This window comes from Harpegnathos saltator, unplaced genomic scaffold (assembly GCF_003227715.2).
Source record: "Harpegnathos saltator strain DR-91 unplaced genomic scaffold, Hsal_v8.6 scaffold383, whole genome shotgun sequence".
Taxonomy (NCBI): Eukaryota; Metazoa; Arthropoda; class Insecta; order Hymenoptera; family Formicidae; genus Harpegnathos; species Harpegnathos saltator.
The window spans coordinates 102,772-125,765 of NW_020230187.1; the positions used below are offsets into that span (position 1 = coordinate 102,772).

The 22,994-nt window shown below is 39.7% G+C and overlaps 3 protein-coding genes across 13 annotated transcripts in view; 2 read left to right on the forward strand and 1 right to left on the reverse strand.

The window, feature by feature from the left end:
• The window catches only part of LOC105186420 (aladin), a 9,106-nt gene extending 3,175 nt beyond the window's left edge, over positions 1–5,931 (forward strand). For 2 of the 8 annotated variants that reach the window (XM_011146600.3, XM_025300775.1), the window contains exons 2-7: positions 972–1,384; positions 1,475–1,592; positions 1,668–1,994; positions 2,079–2,248; positions 2,353–2,683; positions 2,777–3,954. In XM_011146600.3, the coding sequence (XP_011144902.2) occupies positions 1,026–1,384; positions 1,475–1,592; positions 1,668–1,994; positions 2,079–2,248; positions 2,353–2,683; positions 2,777–3,031 (1,560 nt within the window). In that variant the 5' untranslated portion in view covers positions 972–1,025 and the 3' untranslated portion in view covers positions 3,032–3,954. The other 6 variants (XM_011146612.3, XM_011146609.3, XM_011146610.3 and 3 more) reach the window with 6 other exon arrangements.
• A 41-nt stretch (positions 5,932–5,972) lies between these two features.
• Positions 5,973–13,210, forward strand: LOC105186417 (RB-associated KRAB zinc finger protein). Of its 4 annotated transcripts, none has more exons than XM_025300771.1 (6): positions 5,973–6,124; positions 8,107–9,195; positions 9,942–10,294; positions 10,997–11,158; positions 11,374–11,767; positions 13,037–13,210. In XM_025300771.1, exons 1-6 carry the CDS (start codon positions 6,073–6,075, stop codon positions 13,150–13,152), a joined length of 2,166 nt encoding a protein of 721 aa, XP_025156556.1. In that variant the 5' UTR covers positions 5,973–6,072; the 3' UTR covers positions 13,153–13,210. The 4 variants fall into 4 exon arrangements, with proteins under 4 accessions (XP_025156556.1, XP_025156558.1, XP_025156557.1 ...); XM_025300773.1 differs by having other exon boundaries at positions 6,038–6,196; XM_025300772.1 differs by having other exon boundaries at positions 6,064–6,794.
• A 284-nt stretch (positions 13,211–13,494) lies between these two features.
• LOC105186426 (Cytochrome c oxidase assembly factor 7) lies at positions 13,495–19,659 on the reverse strand. The gene is made up of 8 exons (XM_025300766.1): positions 19,504–19,659; positions 19,306–19,440; positions 18,148–18,614; positions 16,962–17,156; positions 16,239–16,403; positions 15,460–15,657; positions 14,074–14,229; positions 13,495–13,764 (listed from the first exon to the last, which is right to left on the reverse strand). Exons 1-8 carry the CDS (start codon positions 19,601–19,603, stop codon positions 13,714–13,716), a joined length of 1,467 nt encoding a protein of 488 aa, XP_025156551.1. The 5' UTR covers positions 19,604–19,659; the 3' UTR covers positions 13,495–13,713.
• Between the last annotated feature and the right edge of the window lie 3,335 nt (positions 19,660–22,994).

Sequence of the window (22,994 nt, forward strand, 5' to 3'; positions counted from 1 at the left end):
GTTGAATGACAATATAGTAGCTTGAGAGCGAAGGAAGGAGTAAAGGAAGTGTAGTACCACTGTACCTGATACACTGTCGCGTGCGCACCCTCATATCGTTATCATGTGCTCCGAGATTCATCGAGATTGTCCAAGATCCATCGAAGAGGTTTCCGGCAAATACGAATTGCTGTCTGGACGAAGGACGAATTGTGCGATCCCACGAATGAATCTACACGAAATGTAGATGTATACGCATTAGCGATACCGCTAATCACACCGAATACTGAAACTTCCGCTACTTCAATTTCGCACTGTGTCGACAATTCGAATTCTCCGCACGCGCATGCGCGCTTCCTAAGTCATATCGGTAGAATCGTTGCCGCGAAAAGACTGATGTTAATAGTACCGCGCCATCTTTGCCGGTTCGCGGCAGTTGATGAGAGGTACGGTTAGAAATATCATTTTCATATTCCGGATTTTGATATTATTTAGGAACGTGATTATCTGTTCGTTTTTATGAAACACGAATTTATAGTTCTTTTGTCTTACGATGTAGATGGTTTCTGCCGAGGAAGACGTTACAATTGCATAGATTTCGTGCGTCGATACCACACGGTGTAGCTCATGCGATTACATATACATGTATTAAAAGAAAGAAAAAAAAGAAAAGAGAGAAAAAACAGTTGCACATGTAACAAATGAGCATAATTGTCTGCAGTTGTCTGGCAACATTGACTTTACATTTATTCTGTTTTTCTCGTTGCTGTTAAAATCCACTTACTTTGGTTTTACCGGAGCAAGTTGAAGGTTTCAATGTGAATCCGTGCATTGTCAAAAATTAGCTAATCGAATTGCGAACTCAATATACGCTATAATAAGACATCTTAATATTGCTGTTTCATTACAATTTTGCAATTAGTTGGACATTACGGTCTCACAGACATGTGATCTGTTGGTGGTGAAGATTAATTTTAATGTTTTTTGTACAGGTTCAATGTACAGGTTAAGTTGTAGTGACTTACCATCGCATACAGAGAAACAAAATGTTGAAAATGCTATCACTTCACGACTTTGATGGTCCTGCTTTTGATGATGCAGCTGCTGTTGGTTTACTGAATGATGTCATGCATTATTGTGACCATGATAAACTGCAAGATGAGAGCCAACCTTTTTACAAATACTTACGCAATTACCCTGAAGTTCCTCTTATACAAGATATTCCAGCCACCCGTGACTCAATACGGACAGTTAGTGCTAATGAACTGTTCTTACCTATTCACGATAGTGCTTTTAAGAAGATTGTCAGTATATGGAGAGAGAAAGGCTTATCTGAGGCTATTTGCTTCGCTGCTGCTGCTGATCCACACGAGATCACAACTGTTGTACATTGGATAGCGACAAGGTATTGGTAATATTTACTACAAGTATGTACTTTGATAATTAATTTTTATTTTATCTATATTACTGTTAGTGCTGAAACTGTTAATTTCAGGCTTAAAAAAGTTCTAGATTTTATGGATAGAGGTATATATCACAGAGATCTTTTACCAACTTCAGGAGATGGATCTGTTGCTGATATTGTTGCTACAAGAGATTGGAACACCTCTCTGGTAGAATAACTTGGCAAGAAATTTGTAAATATCTTATTTATTTAACCATTATAAAAGATGAGAATTTGTGATTAGGTAAGATGTATGTCCTGGCATCCGTATTGCTATCGTCTAGCTGTGGCTACAAGGGATGATCGAATCCGTATTTTCTCACCGGTGTCAACTAACACTACCTGGATGTCATTGATACAGCCTATACCGATATTGAGACACAGTGAGCAGAAATCAGTTTGCTGTTTGAATTGGAGGCCAAATAGTGGCCGTGAATTAGCGGTTGCTTGCTATTATGGAGTATTGGTTTGGACAATAGAATTGAGTGCAGCCAGTAATTTACTCAGTCATGCAATACATTTAAAACAAAGAAATCATGCACCTGTTACAAGTGTCACATGGCATCCACAAGTATTTCATTAATTTATTTCCCTCTCCTTTATATAAAATATAGATTATAATTCGTAGATGATATCACAAAGTATATATTTTTAGGGTGATCTATTGGCATCCTGCTCACCAACAGACTTGAATATAATAATTTGGGATATTTGTAAGGAGGAGGGAGTTCCTCTGAGACGTGTCGGTGGAGGTGGCATATGTTTCACATGTTGGTCATCCTGTGGTTCACGATTATTCTCTGCTTCATGTGGAAATGTTTTCAGGTAGTACATCTCTTTGTAAAAATACATTTATCTATTTTTCCTTCAATAACTGTTCCATGATATCCATATAGCTAGCCACTTTACTATAGAAGTTAATATTTCAGAGTTTGGAATACTGGTGTCCCAACTCCGTGGCATACAGATAAGTGGATCGTACCCAACGGTCGTGTGGCTGTCGCATGTTTTGGCCCGAACTTAACGTTACTCTTTGCTACCACCGAAGATCCTGCTACGATATTTTCGTTACCATTGCAGGACAATATATTCGACGATAAAAAAACAAACAACAACGATGTAAAGATAGCTATGCGTCTGATCGATTTAACAAAAGTGAATTTCTCATCGGATGATAACGACGATTATGTCACAGTAGGAGGTAGGATAATTTCTATGGAATGGAACTTGACGGGACGGTATCTTGCTATAATTTTCCAGGTTTGTAAAATATTTACGAATAAATGCGAGAATACACGTGTCAATGCATAGTGCTCTAATATCACATTTGTTTTTTCCTCCTGGATAATATAGGACAGCCCAGTGATCACTCTGTTTAAAACGACTGTAAGTAAAATATCACGAGTAGTGGAAGTTCAGCCAAGCTGCCTCATCAAGGGATTTCCTGGGGAAGTACCAAATTGCATGAATTTTTATCAGAGAGATACCTCGTATATTTGTCTGACAATAGCTTGGAGCAGCGGACGCATACAACATTTCCCGATTGTTGAGGACCATGACAAACTTTATTCTGTTACATCAATCTACGGGAACAAACGAATTGTATAACTTTGACATGTCGGTGGCGGTTATGAGCTACGTGATATATTAGGTTAGTGTTTTTTAACGGAATGATGTAGTAACAAGTGTTAAATAACAAGTACGCTTTCATTTCTGTCAGCGAAGAAATGACGGGAATGAAAATCAACTCACGAGAAAACTGTTATTAGCAGGCAACCATTAGCCACAAGCGGTTATCTTTCGCTTATAAAACTTGCGTAGACATGCATATGCGGAGGCAAAGCTTATATGATTCTCGTTCGGGAGTAGTTTATATCCATAACTGTCTTCGGGAGAAAGAGAGGAAAAAAAAGAAACGAATGGGTGGTCCGCCGTTAGACACTCCAATGGACTGTGTAACGTACCGAACATAGAGTGCAATACGGACTCTCTCCTCGAGTTCGGTACCTAATTATACGAAGTCACATGCAGAGCGTGCGTCTGTCTATTTTTACGTCGCTTGACCGAATGCTAAACGCTCGTCGGCATGTATCTTCGTACGTACGCGGGCCCACGCTATTTTCAATACGCCCTATACGTCGCCCGTTTCATCATACAACGACTTTGTGTATGCATACGGTTACGGTCAAGCGATGTATCACGAGATATTTACGAAGTTGGGTGTCAACTGCACAGTAAAGATATTTATCGAAACAAAATTTTTTCTTTTTTTTTTATCATCACCTTTTTATGCGAAAACTGACTTGGACATTTTCCGTGTGAATATGCGTTATTTGTGTGCATAAAGTTATATTTAAAAGTATACGTTTGTATGTTATATTATATTTATATAAGTATGTTTTTTTATTTATTTGGTAAACTTTTTAATTGTCTGACTCAGGTCCAGATTTGTGCCGCGCCCGTGCCGAATTTGGAATTTGTTTCCGACGTTTCGTTCACGAAACAAATCCAAAATGGATGCGATACGCACACAAACCCGAAAGTCAAATCAAATATTTCTCTACACCGCGAAAGCCTAAAATATTATCAAGCTTTTTAATCACATGTACACATTCATCGGACACTCGTGCATTAGACAAAATGTATTAATTTCTATTGTGATGTACGTTCGCGGTTCTAATTCACCGCTTGATATTACACGAAGGCGGAAAGCGTTTCTAGTCTTTCTTTTGTTCCGCACGGGACGATTAAACGTTTAAAATGGGTCTTTTTTATTCGTTTCGCTGTTATTGCATCCGCATGGGAGGAGAACATGATCGGTGTCTTTTTTACGGTGTATTTATTTTAAGGGCGGTCGAGTCATGCGTGCATGTGTATCCGCACATGCACGCACGCACTCACATGCGGCGACTGTTATACGAACGAAGCTAACAGGTGCCTGAGCAAAAAAGTAGGATTGTGAGCGGGCGTAGTATGTATAATGTAAGCATCGAGGGCTGGCAGACCACATGTGCCGTTCTATCACTTATCTTACCCGTAATATGACGTACTATTCCGTGGCTGTAGAATGCACCCAGACGCGTACGCATGTACTATACGTGTATGAGCGCATGAACGGGTGCATTTTTCACGTATGAAGAGAGACACACAAGAATGAACAGAGCGCGTCGTACCTGCACGCGAGTGCACACGCGAGAATCACAAAAACAGGAAACACAAAACAGCAAACACTGACATTTACACGTTTTGCCTCATATTTCTAGGTTCACGATATGTACACAGCTGAATCTTATGTGCAGCCGATCAAATATTTTTGTTCACCTATATCGGCCAGATTTCACATTGTACGTGATATCATATCGCAGCGATACAGTTCAAAATAGAGTGAAAGATGCATCGAGTGTTTGCGTACGTTTCCCTGTCAATAGCGTATTGCTATGACGTTATGTAGATTAGAGCGTCATCGTAGCGCGCCGCTTAAATATTCGTTGAAAATACGAAATGAATGTGAGAATGAACACGTCTGCTAACTGGTAACTCTTGCGTAAATTTCATCAAATGCTGAGGATACATGAAGATTAAAAATAAATGAATGTATAATAATTAATAATGATAAATAATAAATCCCTATTGTTTATATACTTAAATATTTGATAAAATCTGTCCAAGCTGACAAAGTATCGGTTACTAGACGTTTTCGATTTTACAGATCGATGTTTACGACGTGCTTATGTGCGAAAATTGTGATTTGATTCGCGAAAATTAGAGTCGTTGGAATTGATAAAGTATTATGTGTACGTGCGCGCACGCCAGGAAGGTGAGAAAATACGTGCAAAAACAAAAGGTATAGCAGCCTGTAGTAACAGAAAGCAAGAAATGGACTTGTCCTCATGTGGTGTGCGCGTAAAAGCTGTTGTTAATAAGTGACGCGTGTGTGGCAGCTGGTTTTACATTTTTTGCTCCTTGCACCCGATTCTTCGGTCTTGAGCGACGAAAGATCGTCTCGAGCGTTCTCCCTTTGTCTCTTTCTTTCTTTTCTCCCCCTTGCGGTCTCTCTTTCGTTCATCTTTCGTTTCTCTTGCTTATATGTGGTTTACCCCGTCTCGAATACTTCGTCAAAACGATCCGATGATTTCAACAACAGAATCTGCCGTGTTAACGCGGTGTAATCAAAGCGCATTAATTGCGTGCGAATTCAAAGTACACGCAACGTATAACAATAATATTAATATAATATAATAATAATAATAATAATAGTAATAACAAGTAGATTTTTAAGAGATTTGTTTCAAAGCTAATATCTGATTTCAGAATTAACGTTCAAAGCAGTCGCTGCAGAAAGCAGAAAAAGATGGTCCGGTATATATACCGAGAATTAAATCTCACTTTCTCGTGTTTGATACAGATAAACCGTATCATTTTTATTCGTTCCTTCCACACGTTTCCCTCATTTTGAGAATAAATCTCTCCAACTTTATTCCCTCTTTAATTCATCTACCTTTTCCTAGGTGGGTGTTTGCGAGAAGATAGCACATGATAGCCGTTTGGGCGAAATCGTGAATGGTGCACGCGAAGCGTGACGGCGATCCTAACGGAGGAGCAGTTCAGCCGACTCGCGAGGAAACGGTCGCGGTCTCATCGCGAAGAGGATGAGGAGTAGTAGAAGAAGAACAGAAGAACAGAGTAAAAGAAGAAGCAACAGTAAGACGAGGAAAAGGAGAAGGACATGAAACGCGCGACGCGCGTGCACTACACGCGCCGGCAGATGTTCGGGTACGCCTGTCGGCCGCCACCGTTGTCACCCCCGATCGCCACGAAGAGAGAGAGAGAGAGAGACTGTAGCGGCAGCGGAACCCCTGCCGTTGGTGAGGCCGTAACGACAAGTGCAGCAAGTGCAACGTACCCTGGTAACGAGGGGAACACGTTGCGGCCACGCGAGTGGGCGGCGCGTGTTCCCTCGCGCTTTCTCGTACCCTCTCCGCCACCGCTGTCGTCGTCTTCTTCTTATAATATTCCGCCCTCCAATTTTCAAGGAGACGCACGCCACCGAAGGGTTACGTTGCTGGAGGGGGAAAATGTTCGTCCTCTCGGCTCGCCTTCTTCGTCGAAGAAGAGCATCGTTGCCTTTCGGAGGTCTCTCTTGGATAGTCTTCAAAGAGACGCGAATACGATCGGTGCTACGAAAGCGTGGAGAGCCGGCTCGCCGACTTATCGGGAGTAGTTACTCCGTCGTTGCGCGCCATTGCTGTTGTTCTCGCGATCGCTATCGCGCGCGTGCCACCGAGCGTACCCTCCAACGGAAAAGACCGGCGCGATAAGCCAGCGGTTCGCGCAATCGGCGCGTACATGTCGATACCGCGTTGATACCGCAGTAAGCCGCTTCTCGAATACGTTCTTCTCTCGCGTCTTCTCTCTCTCTCTCTCTCTCTCTCTCTCTCTCTCTCTCTCTCTGCGTACTTACACTTCCGGCCCCTGGGGGAGAGCGAGGCGTCAATCGGACATCTTTCTGCTGCGGCTTTTGTGGCGGAATGCCGTGCCGTTCGGCATGCTATCGAACTACTAGCAGTGAAAAGTCCAGTCTCCGCGCTGATCTCGAGTTCTCTCGCAGGAGAGGAAAATTTATTGTCGTTATTGTTAATTGTGCTCGGTTTCGTGCTCGGTTGTATCTCGTTCTTCCCTGGTGAATGTACGGGGTGCGCGGGTGGAATTAGTATTAATTCGACTGATAACGCTTGACGTGATGTACCTGAATGATGTTGAAAGAACGATCTAGAAGAGCTTGTGGAAATTTTGGGAAGCAAAAACATGGTGAAGCAACTTGGTCGTAACTTGGGCTTTTTTCAATGGGAATCAAATCACAACTGCTGTAGCAAGCTTGACTGTTGAAAAATTGTTTTTAAAAGATAAGGCCTTGCGTCGTAACTTGCGAACACTGGCTGATGTATAGTTAGCCGATTTTTTGGTCATTTTATTGTAAAAGCTGACTGAAGCTGTCTTGTATGCGATAACTGGTACAGTTATAAATTATAAATGTTAACGCCTCATTGCAGTTGTGACTTTCTTCTCCGGAAATGTAACATAGCACAGAAATATCGTAAGCACATGCTCGGTAATCATCAAGGTAATTGAATTATCAAGGATCGTGTAAATAATCGTAAGCGCGTCTAATCGTTTGTGAGTAATTGTGACCGAGTGCGCTGAAATATGCAAACGCGAACACGAATGCTTACGTTTGTCTCGTCTCGCGAAAATCATTATGCCCAATTAACAATTAAATATCCAGTCTGTAATTCAGCGATTCAGTTGAGCCAGAAGAAAATGGAAAGACCAAAATAAAACGAGAGTGTTCGCGGAACTGCGCGATAATTTACCAATTTTGAGCACGATCTAAGCTCTAATCCGTGAGTTGATTCGTGTCGTTGCTATCATCATCCGTGAATCCGTTCGATGCCTCGGTAGCTTTGTCGGCTCCGTTATCATCGTCTTACGTAGTAACACGAGTTTTGATAGTGTCAGGCGAGAGAGAACGAGACGGGAGAAGGGGTCACAAGCCTGAAAACGACCGACGATAGCTTTCTCAATCCGTGCACGCGCGCGCGCGAGCGAAAGACGTTACAAAATCACAGTTTCGCAATTCGGCCGAAGCGTTGCACCAAAGTACATATTACCATGTTTGACGGCAGGCTGTCGGACGCGTCGCGACGACAAGTCCGGAACGAAGGAGATGCACCTCGAGGATTATCACGGCGAGAGAAACGAGGAGGACGTGCGACGATCGATGTCAACCGGTCTGGACCAGGACGACTTCACGGACGATCGTTCTTCGCAGTTGGTGACATCAATGGCGTTGAGCACAATGAATATCAGTATGGACCAACCGCACTGTTGGGTGATCTCGCAGCCGGATAGTCTCTTCTCTCCGTTTCCCGACTCCGGCGCGAATCCGCGAGAATATCTCGACTGGGATCAAGTGCCCACAGTCTTCCAGTATCCCTTTCAGTATCCTTCTACCGGCAACAGATCGCCGGAGAGCACCTCCAGCGAGACAATTACGACGGCCTTGAGCAATCCAACTGCGACAGCGGCAACAACAATAACGACAACGACGACGACGACGACGACGACGACGACAACGACGGCAACAACGACAACGACGGCGACACCGACGACGACGACGACGACGACGACAACGACGACGGACGATGGTTCAGAAGATAAATCAGACTGCCTGGTTCAGAGGCTACCCTCAGTGGGCTCGGCCTTCTCTTTCTCCCGTACCTTTTGCAACACGGTCTACCCAGAATACGGCGCCGAGTTGCAGAGTTATCAGGACTACCAAGACTGCCAAGAAGACGTGGTATCATTGCTGATGAGCATGCAAAATGATCAAAGCGATCAAGGACATTACGGTTCCTCGTCCGCGCAGATGTCTGTGGACGATGAGTTCGACCTGAGTCTGATAAGAGGCGACCCGACCTCGCTACTGAGCAATGTAGTTGACTCGCCCTCGTCGCCACCGGCTTGTTTCGGTAACGAGCTTCACCACGAATCATTCCAGAACTTCCAAAACGGCCAGTACTACGCGGTCGGGCATCTCGTCTCGTCGCAACAACAGCCGTGCACGCTGTCGACAATCAACTTCGCTGGCGAAGTCGCCGACGCGACGGAGAGTTTTGGCAATCAGGTGATACTGCCGCGCAACGAGGGTCTGTTGCTCGGCGACCGGCATATCGCTGCACCTATGGAAAACGAAAGGGGCAATAAGCCCTACGGTGAGTTGGTGGTGCCATTAATACACGAAGAGGACAATTCCATTAGTGTAACTGAATTTTATGTTGTTTGGAGACCAGACGAAAATTTGTTTATGGGGACAGCAAGATTCTTTTGTAGGAATTTTCTACTCTGTCAATTGCTTTAACCGAGTTTTACATATAACTGAATCAGTTCAAATAAATTCGAGTTTTCGAACGCGGTAACGACTTTTCGCTAATAGAAGCAGCAGTTGCCTTTTTCATTTTGTTATTGTACATAATATTGCATGAGGAGCGCATGTCTACGATTTCCATCGTATTTTTAGCATCTTAAACGTGACCGCCCAATTTTCTTCTCGTATTTTCATGTTTACATCCAGTGCAATCTTCATTTTGTATAAATAACGCTCGACGGGTCAATAGACTACTAAGAATTTTAAGCAAGAGAGAAAGAGAATCTCACGATTAAAAGCAAATTCTAATCAATTTTCAATATTCTCTGTATTTCTTGCGCTATTAAATATATATATATATATTCTATAATACGGCGATTCCTATGTTGTGTTTGGCATGGGAGATATTTAATAGCGCAAGAAACACATAAAGGATATATATCATCAGGATATACGTATCGAAAAGGATATATGTGTCGTTCTATTTTATTCTATTTATTCTATTTTATTCCCGCACTTGTAAATCATTTTTGTCGCAATTGCGTGTACTCACATACTCATGTTCAACAACTACGCACACACGTCGCGTTGCAGATTGCGCGAGACCCGTAGAAAACGGCTTCGACTCTACCTACCTGTGCCGCTGGATCGACTGTGGCTGTGCATTCACCGAGCAGGAAGGTTTGGTGCGGCATATAGAGAGGCGGCACGTGGAGTCATCTTCGGCGAATGCGCACGGTCACGGCCGACGGATGCAGCGGGATCGAGACAAGGAACAGCGAGAGGGTAAAGAGGCAGTAGAGACTTTTCCGGCAGTATCGGCGAGCCGCGAGGATGAGTTCGCCTGCCTGTGGCAAGGATGCCCACGCGCGCGACCCTTCAACGCGAGATACAAGCTACTCATTCACATGCGAGTACACACCCACGAGAAGCCGAACAAATGTACGGTTAGTGTCGTCATATTTGCTTGTTTCCCCTTCGACGTCTACGTCGACCTCTGCACGTTACGATATGGCTTTCAAGCTTAGTCGCAAATCTCTCGATAACGGTCACTCGTGATGCAGGCAGAGAACTCGCGATAGCTTAGACGTGATGACGCGTGAGATAGGCGTCACAGCTACAATGACTTTTTTATGGGAGCTTTCGCAAAAAGTGAAGTAGAAGATTAGACAAAGGGGAAGGAAGGGGAAGGAAAAAAAGGAACGCCGTGTTTCTCTCCCAAACAAAATAGGCATTCATGAAAGAAACGGAGGGATGTTCCTGTGTCACCATGTGTCACATGTGTGAGGTGCTTTCTCAATATTTATTTTATCGCTCGCCCCGCTGATTTTTCTATGACACTTGCACGGCAGGGTGAGGTGCAACGACCGCGTGAATAACCGCTTGCCTCGATGAATAAAAAACTGCTGATTCTATATTTTTTTCTCTACATAAAGAAATCAAATTTATTTCAATCTAACGGTTTTTCACTTCAAACGATCTCTGCAAACAAATTAACAGCGATCGAAAATTTCTGTTGATCATTCGCTTGCGCAATTACGTTTCTCGTTGTACCATACATTGTCGTTTCTCCTTGTATAAATTATCAAGTTTCTTTTATAAGTTATCTGTTGGATGAAGTACTAATCTCTATTTTCCACTTTTTACAGTTCCCGGGTTGTAAGAAGGCCTTTAGCCGTTTGGAGAACTTGAAAATTCATCAGCGATCGCATACGGGCGAGAGGCCTTATGCATGTCAACATGCCGGTTGCTCGAAAGCATTTAGTAATAGCAGCGATCGGGCCAAACATCAGAGAACACACTACGACAGAGTACGATATTTCCTTATTTATGTGTCTTCGTGTAACCAATGTAATACTCGACAATCTTTCTTACAAAGCAATTTATAATCTTCATGTTGAAAAAAGTCTAAAAACTCATTTGCGCGTAGAATTAAATAAAAAATTAAATAGAAACCGGAAAAATTGAAAATTATTTTCTTGATAACTCTTAATTATTGATAATTAATTCTGATCTCTTTTTCTAGAAACCATACGCTTGTCAAATAAGCGGCTGCGGCAAGCGTTACACGGATCCATCGAGTCTTAGAAAGCATCTGAAAAATCATTCAGAAAACTCCGGCACATTATCCAGTTTGTTGTCGTCGGACAAAATTGCCATGGCTACAAATAACACGACAGTATATGGATTAAACTCGACGGCGATTTCGCGACGGCAAAGCCAAGACGTGAAAACGAATCATCCGTCATATGAACTGTCTAAAACGTACGTAAAGGAAGAGGACACGCTGTCTAACGATACGCACCAGGCGACTAGAATCCCCATAAATTTCGATAACAATCAGCAGGAATACGTGCCGATTGAGTCAGTTTGTCATCTGCTTATTAACGACGTCCACAACGCACACAACGAAAGAGCAGGTAATAACGAGTATATTCGTTTGATTTAATCTTCGGCAAGTAGCGAGAAATCTGAACTTTCGACGCTTAGAAATTCATGTGACTCTACTCGAAATAAAATTCATCGGGATATCAAAAAGAACGCATATAATACACACCGAGGATTAATAATCAGTCGCGAGCCTTACTGCTTCACGAATATCCTTTCTGCTGAGAGTACTGCTGAGAGCGCCTTGTCATGATGGTGTCGTATTATTTGAATTCTTAGCACGACTTATCTCCCAACGGCGAGCAGTAACCTTCAATCGGTGTCTTCGATAGAAAAAAATCTGGCCGAAATGCGATAAGAAACACAAACTTGCTACTTGGTTGGTCTGCTTACGCTCTGTTCTTTTCATATGTAGAAAGTATACCGTGAAGATAAAACGTGACCTTTAACTTTCACTAGTAATAGCACGACGTTGTCTGAAGTTTCGTTACACAGCTTTTCATCTTGAAAATATAATTTATTAAATCGGACATTTATGAAACTGTGTTAATCGAGATTGAATATTTGCAACTGAAAATTTGTATATAATAGCCTTTGAAGATTAATATCGATTTTTGGCGTATGATGTTACCACGTCTCTCGATAAAAATCTTAGCAACTTCGTGACATGTGCAATTTTAATAGAAACGTAAAAAGCTTCTCGCGATGAAATCAGTCGTGCTATTAGATCACGCGTGCTGCCTTTTTTTGTCGCGCAGTTTTGTGTGTATGTGTGGTGTGTGTGTGTGTGTGTGTGGTGTGTGTGTGTGTGGTGTGTGTGAGAGAGAGAGAGAGAGAGAGAGAGAGAGAGAGAGAGAGAGAGAGAGAAAGAGAGAGAGAGAGAGACAGACGGACAAAGACACTGATGACAATGTCGCGCTCTCAGCTGTTTATAGTTAATCTCAGAGGAGGTTTGCCGCGCGTTTTTGCCTTTACCCCATACAGAGTCTTAAAATAATATTCTTTGCTTTTTTGGACTCGCGCGTACGTGCGGGCATGCACGCGTGACAAAACAGATGACGCGTTGCCACGTGCCACGCACCCGTGCCGTTTCCAAAGGAGAAGCCGTCGCATAATTTCGTGAAAGAGTATATAAAAACACGCGAGCGCGAGATCGAATGCGAGTGAGCGAGTGAGAGAAAGAGAGAGAGCCAGAGAGAGAGAGAGAGAGAGAGAGAGAGAGAGAGAGAGAGAGAGAGAGAGAGAGAGAGAGAGAGAGAATGAGAGCAAAAGGGTGACACATCGTCACAACATTGTTTCAGGATATGGTGCACCCGCGGAGGACAACGTGCCGGATTTCCACGAGCTCGGCGCCGACATCGAGCGACAGTTCCACGAGTTGAGCGCCCTGGACGACGCTATTTTCATCGACGGATAATTTCCCTTAGCAGGAGAACCACTCTCTCTCTCTCTCTCTCTCTCTCTCTCTCTCTCTCTCTCTCTCTCTCTCTCTCTCTCTCTCTCTCTCTCTCTCTCTCTCTCTCTCTCTCCCCCTCCCCCTCCCTCCCTCCCTCCTCTCCTCTCTCTCTCTCTCTCTCTCTCTCTCTTTCTCTCTCTCTCTCTCTATCTATTTATCTATCTTTCTTTCTCACGAAGGCAAAATGAAGAAGGACTACTTTCTTCTCATCCTACTATCATGATCTCATCATCGGCGCGATGCGCTGCATTTCCAAAGACTCGTTTGTTTCCTTTATTTTTCTTTCTTTTTTGTACTTGAGCATTTTTAGACTTATTATCGTTGTATTTGACAAATCATTTATATTTTTGTACATAGGCATATATGATTATTATGATAAGTAAACAATACATTGTTTATTTAGATCATGAGCGATTATTTTTCCCTGCACCTGCTGCTCGCTCTATCCCGTTTCTTCCTTTTTTTACCTCTAGGTTCTCGATTCGCTACACACACTTGGCTTCTGTGTCAACTGCCGACAGATTAAACGACGAAGTTGCGTAATGCTTCATCTTCATTCTCTTTAGAGTATACCTGTGCACACACGAGATAATTATTTCGCATGATGTAGATAAGTAAGAAGAGGAATATTTTGTTATATACTCTAGAATAAAATCTTGGAAAAGTCATTTAGCAAAATAAAAAATAATAATAACTGTAATCAACAGAGACATTAGTAATAACATTACGTTATAACATTAAAATAATAGAAAAAAGAATGTGTAAAGTAGGAATTTGTGTGTGTGTGTGTGTGTGTGTGTGTGTGTGTGTGTGTGTGTGTACGTGTACGTGTACGTGTATAATTGCGTTTTGAAGTAATATATAATTATATGTGCGCTTTACCCCGTTGATCACTATTGTCGGGACAAATGTTAATGGAGGATTGAGGGCCGCTGTTTTATCTCCATTCGCAGCAAGCAAATCATCTCCAAGCGAGCTTTTGGTGCAGCTATCAATTGCTCTTCTCGTTTCTTCACTTAGGCCGACGTCTCGAGCGCACTAAAATTCGATTACAGACATTTAATTTTTCTTATTTTCTTTTTATCGTTTTATTCATTTTATATCAGCAAATATCGAAAGTTGATCATATTTGTCAATGTGATACTCCGTTTATTATCTTTTAGAACATTGTTTTATATATTAAATATTTTCTGGCAGTGACTTAAAACATAATTGAATAAGCCAAAATACCATGTTATACCATGTGAGCTAGCAAACACTAAGTATTTTGCACTATTATGCATATCATTAAGATATAAGACATACGCGCATCAATTATTATTCATGGAATTCGTTTTAAGAAAAAATTGAGAATATATCTTTCCTCTATATTTTAAATCTAAAATATCACCTGATCTTCTAAAAATGATCTTGCTTTTAGACAGAAAGTTAAATATCATAATTTTAATATGGTAATTTAAATATCTAAAATTATTCAAAATCTATCTACAAAGTCAGAATTTTTTTCAGATATGTACAATATCATTTTGATATTTTCATTGTAAAAATCGATGAGAGAGAAAAAGAAGAGAGAGAGAGAGAGAGAGAGAGAGAGAGAAAAAGGTCCAGTTGTTATCATTATAAAAATAAATCTGATAATTTTTATCTTCTTTAGATTATATATCATTTTTTAGAAGATTATAGATTATATATCATTTTTTCAAATTACATAATTCTTCAATCAAATTATGATATCTGTTGAATAATATTTTATCTTGATATCTTGAAGTAGCTCAAGAATTGTTTTATCTCTCGACATCAAGATCTTCTTGATAAGATTTCAATGATAACAACAAGATTTAAAGATATATGTATATCATTAATTAATTTCATTAGTTTATGATATTTATCTATAACTTATGATCTTATCCTTCTATCTTTTGTTTAAATGTTTCAGAAGCGCACGTAATGTTTAAAGAGAACTACTTTGCACAAATTTTCGAAATATCACTAAACCTTATTACTTAATGAGGATCCTTTGAGGATTGTCTGTGAAGACAGTGATGCCGATATTTGCCATAATACGCTATACCGCGAATTCTTCGATGGGAAAGTATGTCAAAAGGTCTCGTAATTGCAGCTAAATGTCAGTTCGTTAACCCCTGCCTATCGGCGGTACGAAGATTAATTACAGGCTACTTCGACATAGACACTTGTTGGTTGCGGCCTCAATGGCGCTTTAACGAGTCACGTATCGTGATCGGGTGGAAAATTATAGTGATAACTCACCTGCGGTACAGCAGTTGACGGATTTTTGCTGGACATTGCACAACTTACTACGTTGACCATCAGTTGTTCCTGATTCTCGGCCACTTCGGAGAATTTGATCGCGTTGATAGCGCACGCTTGGGCCTTATTGCCGCGACATTCGGCAGGCCCGTGTTGACACTGGAACTGCCATGGACTGGTTGCGCTTTCGCGTGCGTGCTACAAAAACACGCCATTAATTTGCATTAATATACTGGCTTTGAAAACAACAGTACATTCTTCGCGATCGACGCAAATGTGTACAGAAATAAAGAGATGACAAGGTCTTTTCGTCTCACGTTCTCAAGGACATGAACGAAACGGACCAATCCTTTGTGTTTGGAATGATTCGTAGATTCAATATATGGTGTGTGTAATGTATACAAGTCATTCGTCCTTCTCATTAAAATAACTTATAAAAAGGGAAGGAAGTCGGAGAATATATAAAGGAAAAATATAGAAAAAGGAAAGGTAGGAAGAAGGAAAAAGTGAAGAAATTAAGAATTCTTATAAAAATACTTGATATTGTATTTTTAGAATATTTTGATTGATTTACGACGTTGACGGCTATTATATCGAAAAATTAACGAGTACGTGAAAATTTAATGTTTGACAAATAAAGCACTTAAAATATACCATCGTCTAATTGCCGCTTTACTAATTACCGTTTTATTTACGTTTATGTTTTCATCTTGCTTGACATATGCTTGACATCAAAATAAAAACATAAATCTGAAAGGTGTGATTAAATATTTACTCACCGTAGCTTTACCATAAGGAATCAACGTGACGTGGATGTAATCCTTCAATTGTTCGTACGACGGTGCTAGCTGAGTAATAATAAATCGCTTGCTGTCGCCACATAACGACTCGTAGTAGACATCCACCTTTACGATGTTTCTCTCAGGACTTAATTGCGCATTGATCTTGAAAGAATGTATATTATGACTATATATCATCATTTAAGGATTATAAATATATTAAAAATTATTACTGTTCTAAAAGGAGGGTAACAAAAAATAGGCAAATATTAAAATCTGAATATTCCTTTAAATATCGTTCAATTTTGAATATTTCTTTTTTCTGCTATAAGGCCAGTGCTCTTATTTGCCTATTTTTTTCATTTTCTGCCTACTTTTTGTTATGATTGTATATCACAAGAATTTTATTGTAAAAAAAGATTGATAGAAAGTTTAATCAATTTTGATTGTTTAGTTTGTTATTAAACAGAAAGTAATGAAAATATAGAGTAATAAAAACAATATGTGCTATCAAGGTAAAAGTCTCTTGGTAGCATAAGTGATCAATTTAATAATTTTATAAAATTTATGGCAATTCTGTTAGAAATGTTATTTTATATATTTTATATGGAACTACCGCGGTAAAATTTTATAAATATCGATGAATCACTCTCTCTTTACGTAAGAGTAGGTATTTTATAGAATTAATTTCCGTCAGATCAGACACACGTACTTTAAACTTACCAGATTGTCGTGGCAAATAAGTACAAAGGTGGCAACCGCCAGCCAAGCACGCAAGTTGAACAGGTAGTACCGCATGATTGTGCTGTTCGATAGTGAATAAACTGGAGAGAAGGTACGTTTAAACTCGTATGTGCGGCTGGTAGTATCGGCAGACAGTGAAGAACGCGGGAGTGGCAGAGAGGGAGAAATAAAGCATCAAGAGGGGAAATTGAGAGAGAGAGAAAGGGAGAGAATGAAATGAGATAATCAATACTGTCTAATCCTAGCGATATTAGTGGAGGACATATTATTATCAATTCGGTTATCCGGAGTCTGCAATCCGTAATTTTTTCATATTAAACAATGATTTTAGCATATCTGTTAGAGGCGAATAAGACAGATAACCAACGCTTTTCGATTTTTTCATTTCTTCCTACATTCTTTGGATAATGTTGATTTCAATTATTCAGTTCTATTCTCATGCTTATTTTGAATAAAATAAAAAAGTTGATAATAAAATTTGCACTTGCATAAATGTTGCGGAAAACGTTACGGAGAAGAAAATATAAAATGCATGATGATCTATCTCAAAAAAACTGAGAGATGTGTTTTCCAATCATATTTTTTATCGAGTTCGTGTGTTTGTTCAACAGGTTATCGTTAACCAATAGTATAATAGAGATTAAAGCAATTTTTATTTCGAGTGCCATGTTTACTGACACAGTTTATTCAGTATATTTAATTAATCGTAGTGATCTTGATATAGATAATAGATAATGTATATCAATTCATCCTGCTTATATTAGTTAAATTTCCATTCCCTATTTTTTATAGATATAACTCAAAGAAATTCTGTCCGCGATCTTTTTAAATATTTTTCGAGATTCACATACACATATACCATATGTATATACATGTATATGTGTGTGTCTGGTTCGTAGGGATGTAGACAAGGAAGATCTGATCAAATAAAATAATCGCTAGAACAATTATAACAGTAATTATATAAATTCATTCAACTATTGATGCTGGGTACTTAAGTTACAATGGTAACAGATATGTTACAGTGATAACAGATGTGTATATCAAGATTCGATTGTTTGTTTCTAAAATTTACATATAGACACATCATGCGACCCAACGCCAGTTTAGCGCACTATAACATAATCGCGTACCAACGTCAAAGAGCTAATATCAAGGTGTGTTATGAATTCACTCCTTGATGGAACTTTAGTTCTGGCTGTACTGTCTTTAATTCTTCATGCAGTTTCATGGCGCGTTTCTTAAAGGTCTCGGCAAGGGCATTGTTCTTCTCCACGCCATCTCCGCGTGCGTGCATCTGTGACAGATTCGCACAAGCATACGGATTCCCGAGCTCGCAGCTTTTCAGCGATAACTTGTATGCCTCTTTGTAATTCCTATCGATGACACCCTCCAGACCGGACAGATACATGCCCGCAAGATAGAAACATGCCGTGTCCGAATTGTACATATCACAAGCTTTCATCAGTTGCTTGGCAGCCTTTTGAATCTGTGTTGCCCTGTCCTCCTCTCCTACATTTTGCTTAGATGTCCCCAACACACCAGCATGCAAACAGCCATACTGGTCATTTAACTCGCAGCCCTTTGACATGTATTTATATGCTGTCTGTACGTCTTTCTTACAACCTTTACCTGTATAAGATAAGAAACATCACGAGATATAAATTACCTTTTGCATCTAGCAAAGTAATATTAATCTATGGATCGTTTGTACAATTATAAATAAATTGTTTTCTTAACGATAATATCGAGAGGAGAACGTATATTCGTCGGTTCAACCAACAAGATACTGATGAAAACCGATCGTATTATGAAATTTATCCATCCTGAAGATTCAAATTTAAAAATTCACCTCGCGTACGCGTATATAAGCGTCTTTCAGTAAATATTGCGGTTAGAAGGGAAGCAACAAATTACATTACCACAGATTAGCCCTACAAGAATATGTCTCCTGAGTTTAAGAAATAAAAAAAGGAGAATGAATTATATTCATATGGATAACTATATATCTTTAGAACATCTCATATATCATAAATGTAATTGTCCATATTTATGTCCATATTTACGAAATCTTGTGATAATCGTAAATTGTAAAGTTAATGACGCATTAAACATTCAAATTTATAATGAATGACAAAGAACACAGTCAATAATCCTAGTATTTATCAATTCTCTTTTGAACGGCTATAATAATTTCGATAGTATTTTGATAGCAGTCAACGTTAGCGGTTACGGACGGCCGAATCAAGCAACATGATTGGTCAGAACCTTACTGTTACGTGTGTGATAGCTTTTACTTGTCTCTTAATACGAGGTTACTCACCGATTGCTAAAAAGTCGCCGTATTTCGCGCAGCTTCTGCCGTAATTGTATTTGTCACAAGTCATCTTATATATTGAAACAGCCTTTTCCATACAATTTTCTATTGACTCGTAATAATCGCCCAGTAGATGGCATACTATTTGTAAAGTTTTAGATTTTTAGGTTAAATTCGATACTGAGTGAGAATATTATCACTCACCTTCTGGTCTTTTTTCGCTATGACAACCAAATTGGTACTCAATGTGTAAATTCTTTAAGTACTCTTTCACCTCCTCTTCGTCTTTTAAATTATAAGCCATTGTACTACGAACACAGTTTGAACCTGCTGACGTTTTTGCTCTCTCTCTCTCTCTCTCTCTCTCTCTATCTCTCTCTCTCTCTCTCTCCCCTTCCCTATTTCCGTCCTTTCCCTTTCTTCCTCTCTCGCTCCTCGCTCTCACTCTCACTCTTATCCTCTCTTATTCTCTCTCACTCATTCGGTCGCTCGTTCATTCGTTCTCTTTTTTTCCCACTCTAAAGCCAGCGGCACACGGTGCTTGTTTTCGTGCTGGATTGCTTGCTGGATGAAAATACTGCATTCTGATTGGTACATTTCTGAAGATGGATGGAAATGCACCAATCAGAACGCAGTATTTTCATCCAGCAAGCAATCCAGCACGAAAACAAGCACCGTGTGCCGCTGGCTTAAGTTTTAATTTCATATGTTTAATATTCGGTTGAATGCATTAGTGTGCATTCTGCAGACGAACAATATTTATTCATAGTCCGTCTTTTTATTTATGATTATTTAAATAGAGAGAAATCTGAGAGTACCGACGTAATACTGTGGCCATGTTCCAAAATTCACTGCCAGCGCTGAAAAGTTATAGTTAAGCCAGTGGCACACGGTGCTTGTTTTCGTGCTGGATTGCTTGCTGGATGAAAATACTGCGTTCTGATTGGTGAATTTCCACCCATCTTCAGAAATGTACCAATCACAACGCAATATTTTCATCCAGCAAGCAATCCAGCACGAAAACAAGCACCGTGTGCCGCTGGCTTTATAGCAGAAAGAAACGTGAGAGCGGCCAACATGGTGTTTTCGACGACATCGACTTCCGCGCCATCTGTATCTATTTTGAGAGGAGAACTACGATGCTACATCCATTTTCAGGTTTCGGCGGTAAAACCTGTATGTGGTGGCAGTCCGTGCTACATCCATTCTTAGGCGGTTTATGTCCGTACTACAACCATAATAGCGTACATGACAAGCACGGTCTCGCACATTGTTACACGTTTATAACATGACTTAACATGTTAACATGTGCAAAAAAAAAGAATTGACATTGTGTATGATTAATATCATAAAGATCATACGAAGTGTCCGGTAATTAGCTGCCAACCCGAAGTGTGAGGATAGATTGGGTTCAGACAAACATAAAAGTCCCATACCATTTTGCGAGATTCGCAATAATTATCGAGTTATTAATGACAGAAATCTGAGAAGTAAAAGCGCGCCGACATAGATGACTCGAAAGCATTGCAGCTGCTCGGGGTAGCGATCATGAATCTTTTCCCTAGCGTAAACTAATAAAAAGTGAAAGACTTCTGTGAAAATCAGTGAAAAATTAAAAATTTTATATGAATTTGTGAAAATCGAAACATTTCACACGACAATTGAATCGTTCAACATGGCAGTTGCGCGTTCTCGATAATTCAATGAATACCAAAGAAATCAAAATGATCAAAATAATAATGTCCGTGTAGTTCGAAGGATATTACGTGACACGTAAAATCCGTTTGATATAATATCCAAAGAAAATGTTTCAAAATATGTATGTACAGGTAATATAAACCTTATGCACCGACGAGATATACTACAAAGACTGATGGCCTTACGGGATTTAGCGTACCAGAGAAATTTCCTGGTGAGGCACCCGGGCGAAAGAGACCGTCTCGCATTTAGCGCAGTAAAATTTAATGGAAACTAATACTTTTCAATCCTTTTCTTCGGATCAAAAAGATTCAGAATTCAAACATATTCAAAATGTCAATACTTTTTAATACGTTTCAATTCGACATTTTATAAAGGGAAACAGGACGAAGGGAATGGGATGCGGGCAACGATACATCATGCGTCTCCAGACGTGTCAAATCGTTTATTATAGAGGAGACTTTGATACGGCAACATGTATTCGAATATTTAATCGTCCCATGGACCACTTATATATAATAAAAAATAAATTAACGCTGATAAATGAACGACTCGTATCAATTTTTCCTTTTCTTATAGAGCAATGAAAGAGTAAATCAGTATCGAAAATCGAATACCGATTAATACCATAAATCAGAAAAGTGTCAGTGTCAGAATCAGTGTCAGAAAATTGTCCAATGACAATTTGTTCACATTTTTCAGGTAGTTACCGCTGTAATTTACACAACAAATTAACTCGGTTAAACGAACGATTCGTACCAATTTTTCTTCTTTTATAAAGAAATGAGAGAATAAATCAGTACCGAAAATCGAAGGCCGATCAATACCTAATTTATTCATCAAATTAACGCGGATTAATGGACGATTCGTATTAATTTTCTGTTTTCTTATAGAGAAATGAAAGACTAAATCAGTATCGAAAATCGAATATCGATTAATACCATAAATCAGTGTCAAAAAATTGCACACGTGCAATGATAATTTGTTCTTATTTTTCAGGTACATACCCCTCTAATCTTATTCAACAAATTAACTCAGATAAACGAACGATTCGTATCAATTTTTCTCTTTTTATAGAGAAATGAAAGAGTACATCAGTACCGAAATCGAAGACCGATTAATATCTAACTTATTTATCAAATTAACTCGGATAAACGAACGATTCGTATCAATTTTTCTCTTCTTATAGAAAAATGAAAGAGTAAATCAGCACCAAAAATCGAATATCGATTAATATCGTAAATCAACATCACAAAATTGTCCACGTGCAACTATAATTTGTTCTTATTTTTTAGGTACTTACCTCTCTAATTTACTCAACAAATTAACTTCAATAAACGAATGATTCGTATCAATTTTTCTTCTCTTATAAAGAAATGAAAAAATAAATCAGTACCGAAAATTGAAGACCGATCAATATTTAATTGTATGTATACTTTATTGATTCCCCTGGCGGGGTTACAAATTCCAATATAATCTCTCCTCCTTACTTCCTATCACAGTCGCTCCTCTCCCCTCGCACACACACACATACACACACTCTCCCATCCCCCGCCCCACCTTAAATCTACTTTACAAATATCTTACATCTACTCGCTCGCTTATCTCTTATAATTCATTGTTCTCTTATCATCTATTCTTATACATATGTATATATCTATATTTCTATGCCGCTCCTATAATTCTTATTTCCTACCGCCGATTTTCGCTTTCCTCCATTCATTCCATTCCTTCACACTTTCTTCCTCGCTCTCTCTCTCTCATCCTTTTAATTTTCGATACTGATTTAATCTTTCATTGTACTATAAGAAAGAGAAAAAATGATACGAATCGTTCATTTATCCGCGTTAATTTGATGAATAAATTAAATATTGATCGTGCACGATGGGGGGAGAGGGAGAATGGGTATAGATGGTAGGAAGACTGCTAAGAGAGGGGGGAGGGAGAGGGTTGAGAGAGTAGGAGGAGTGGAGGGGGAGAGGGGAGGACGAGAAGGA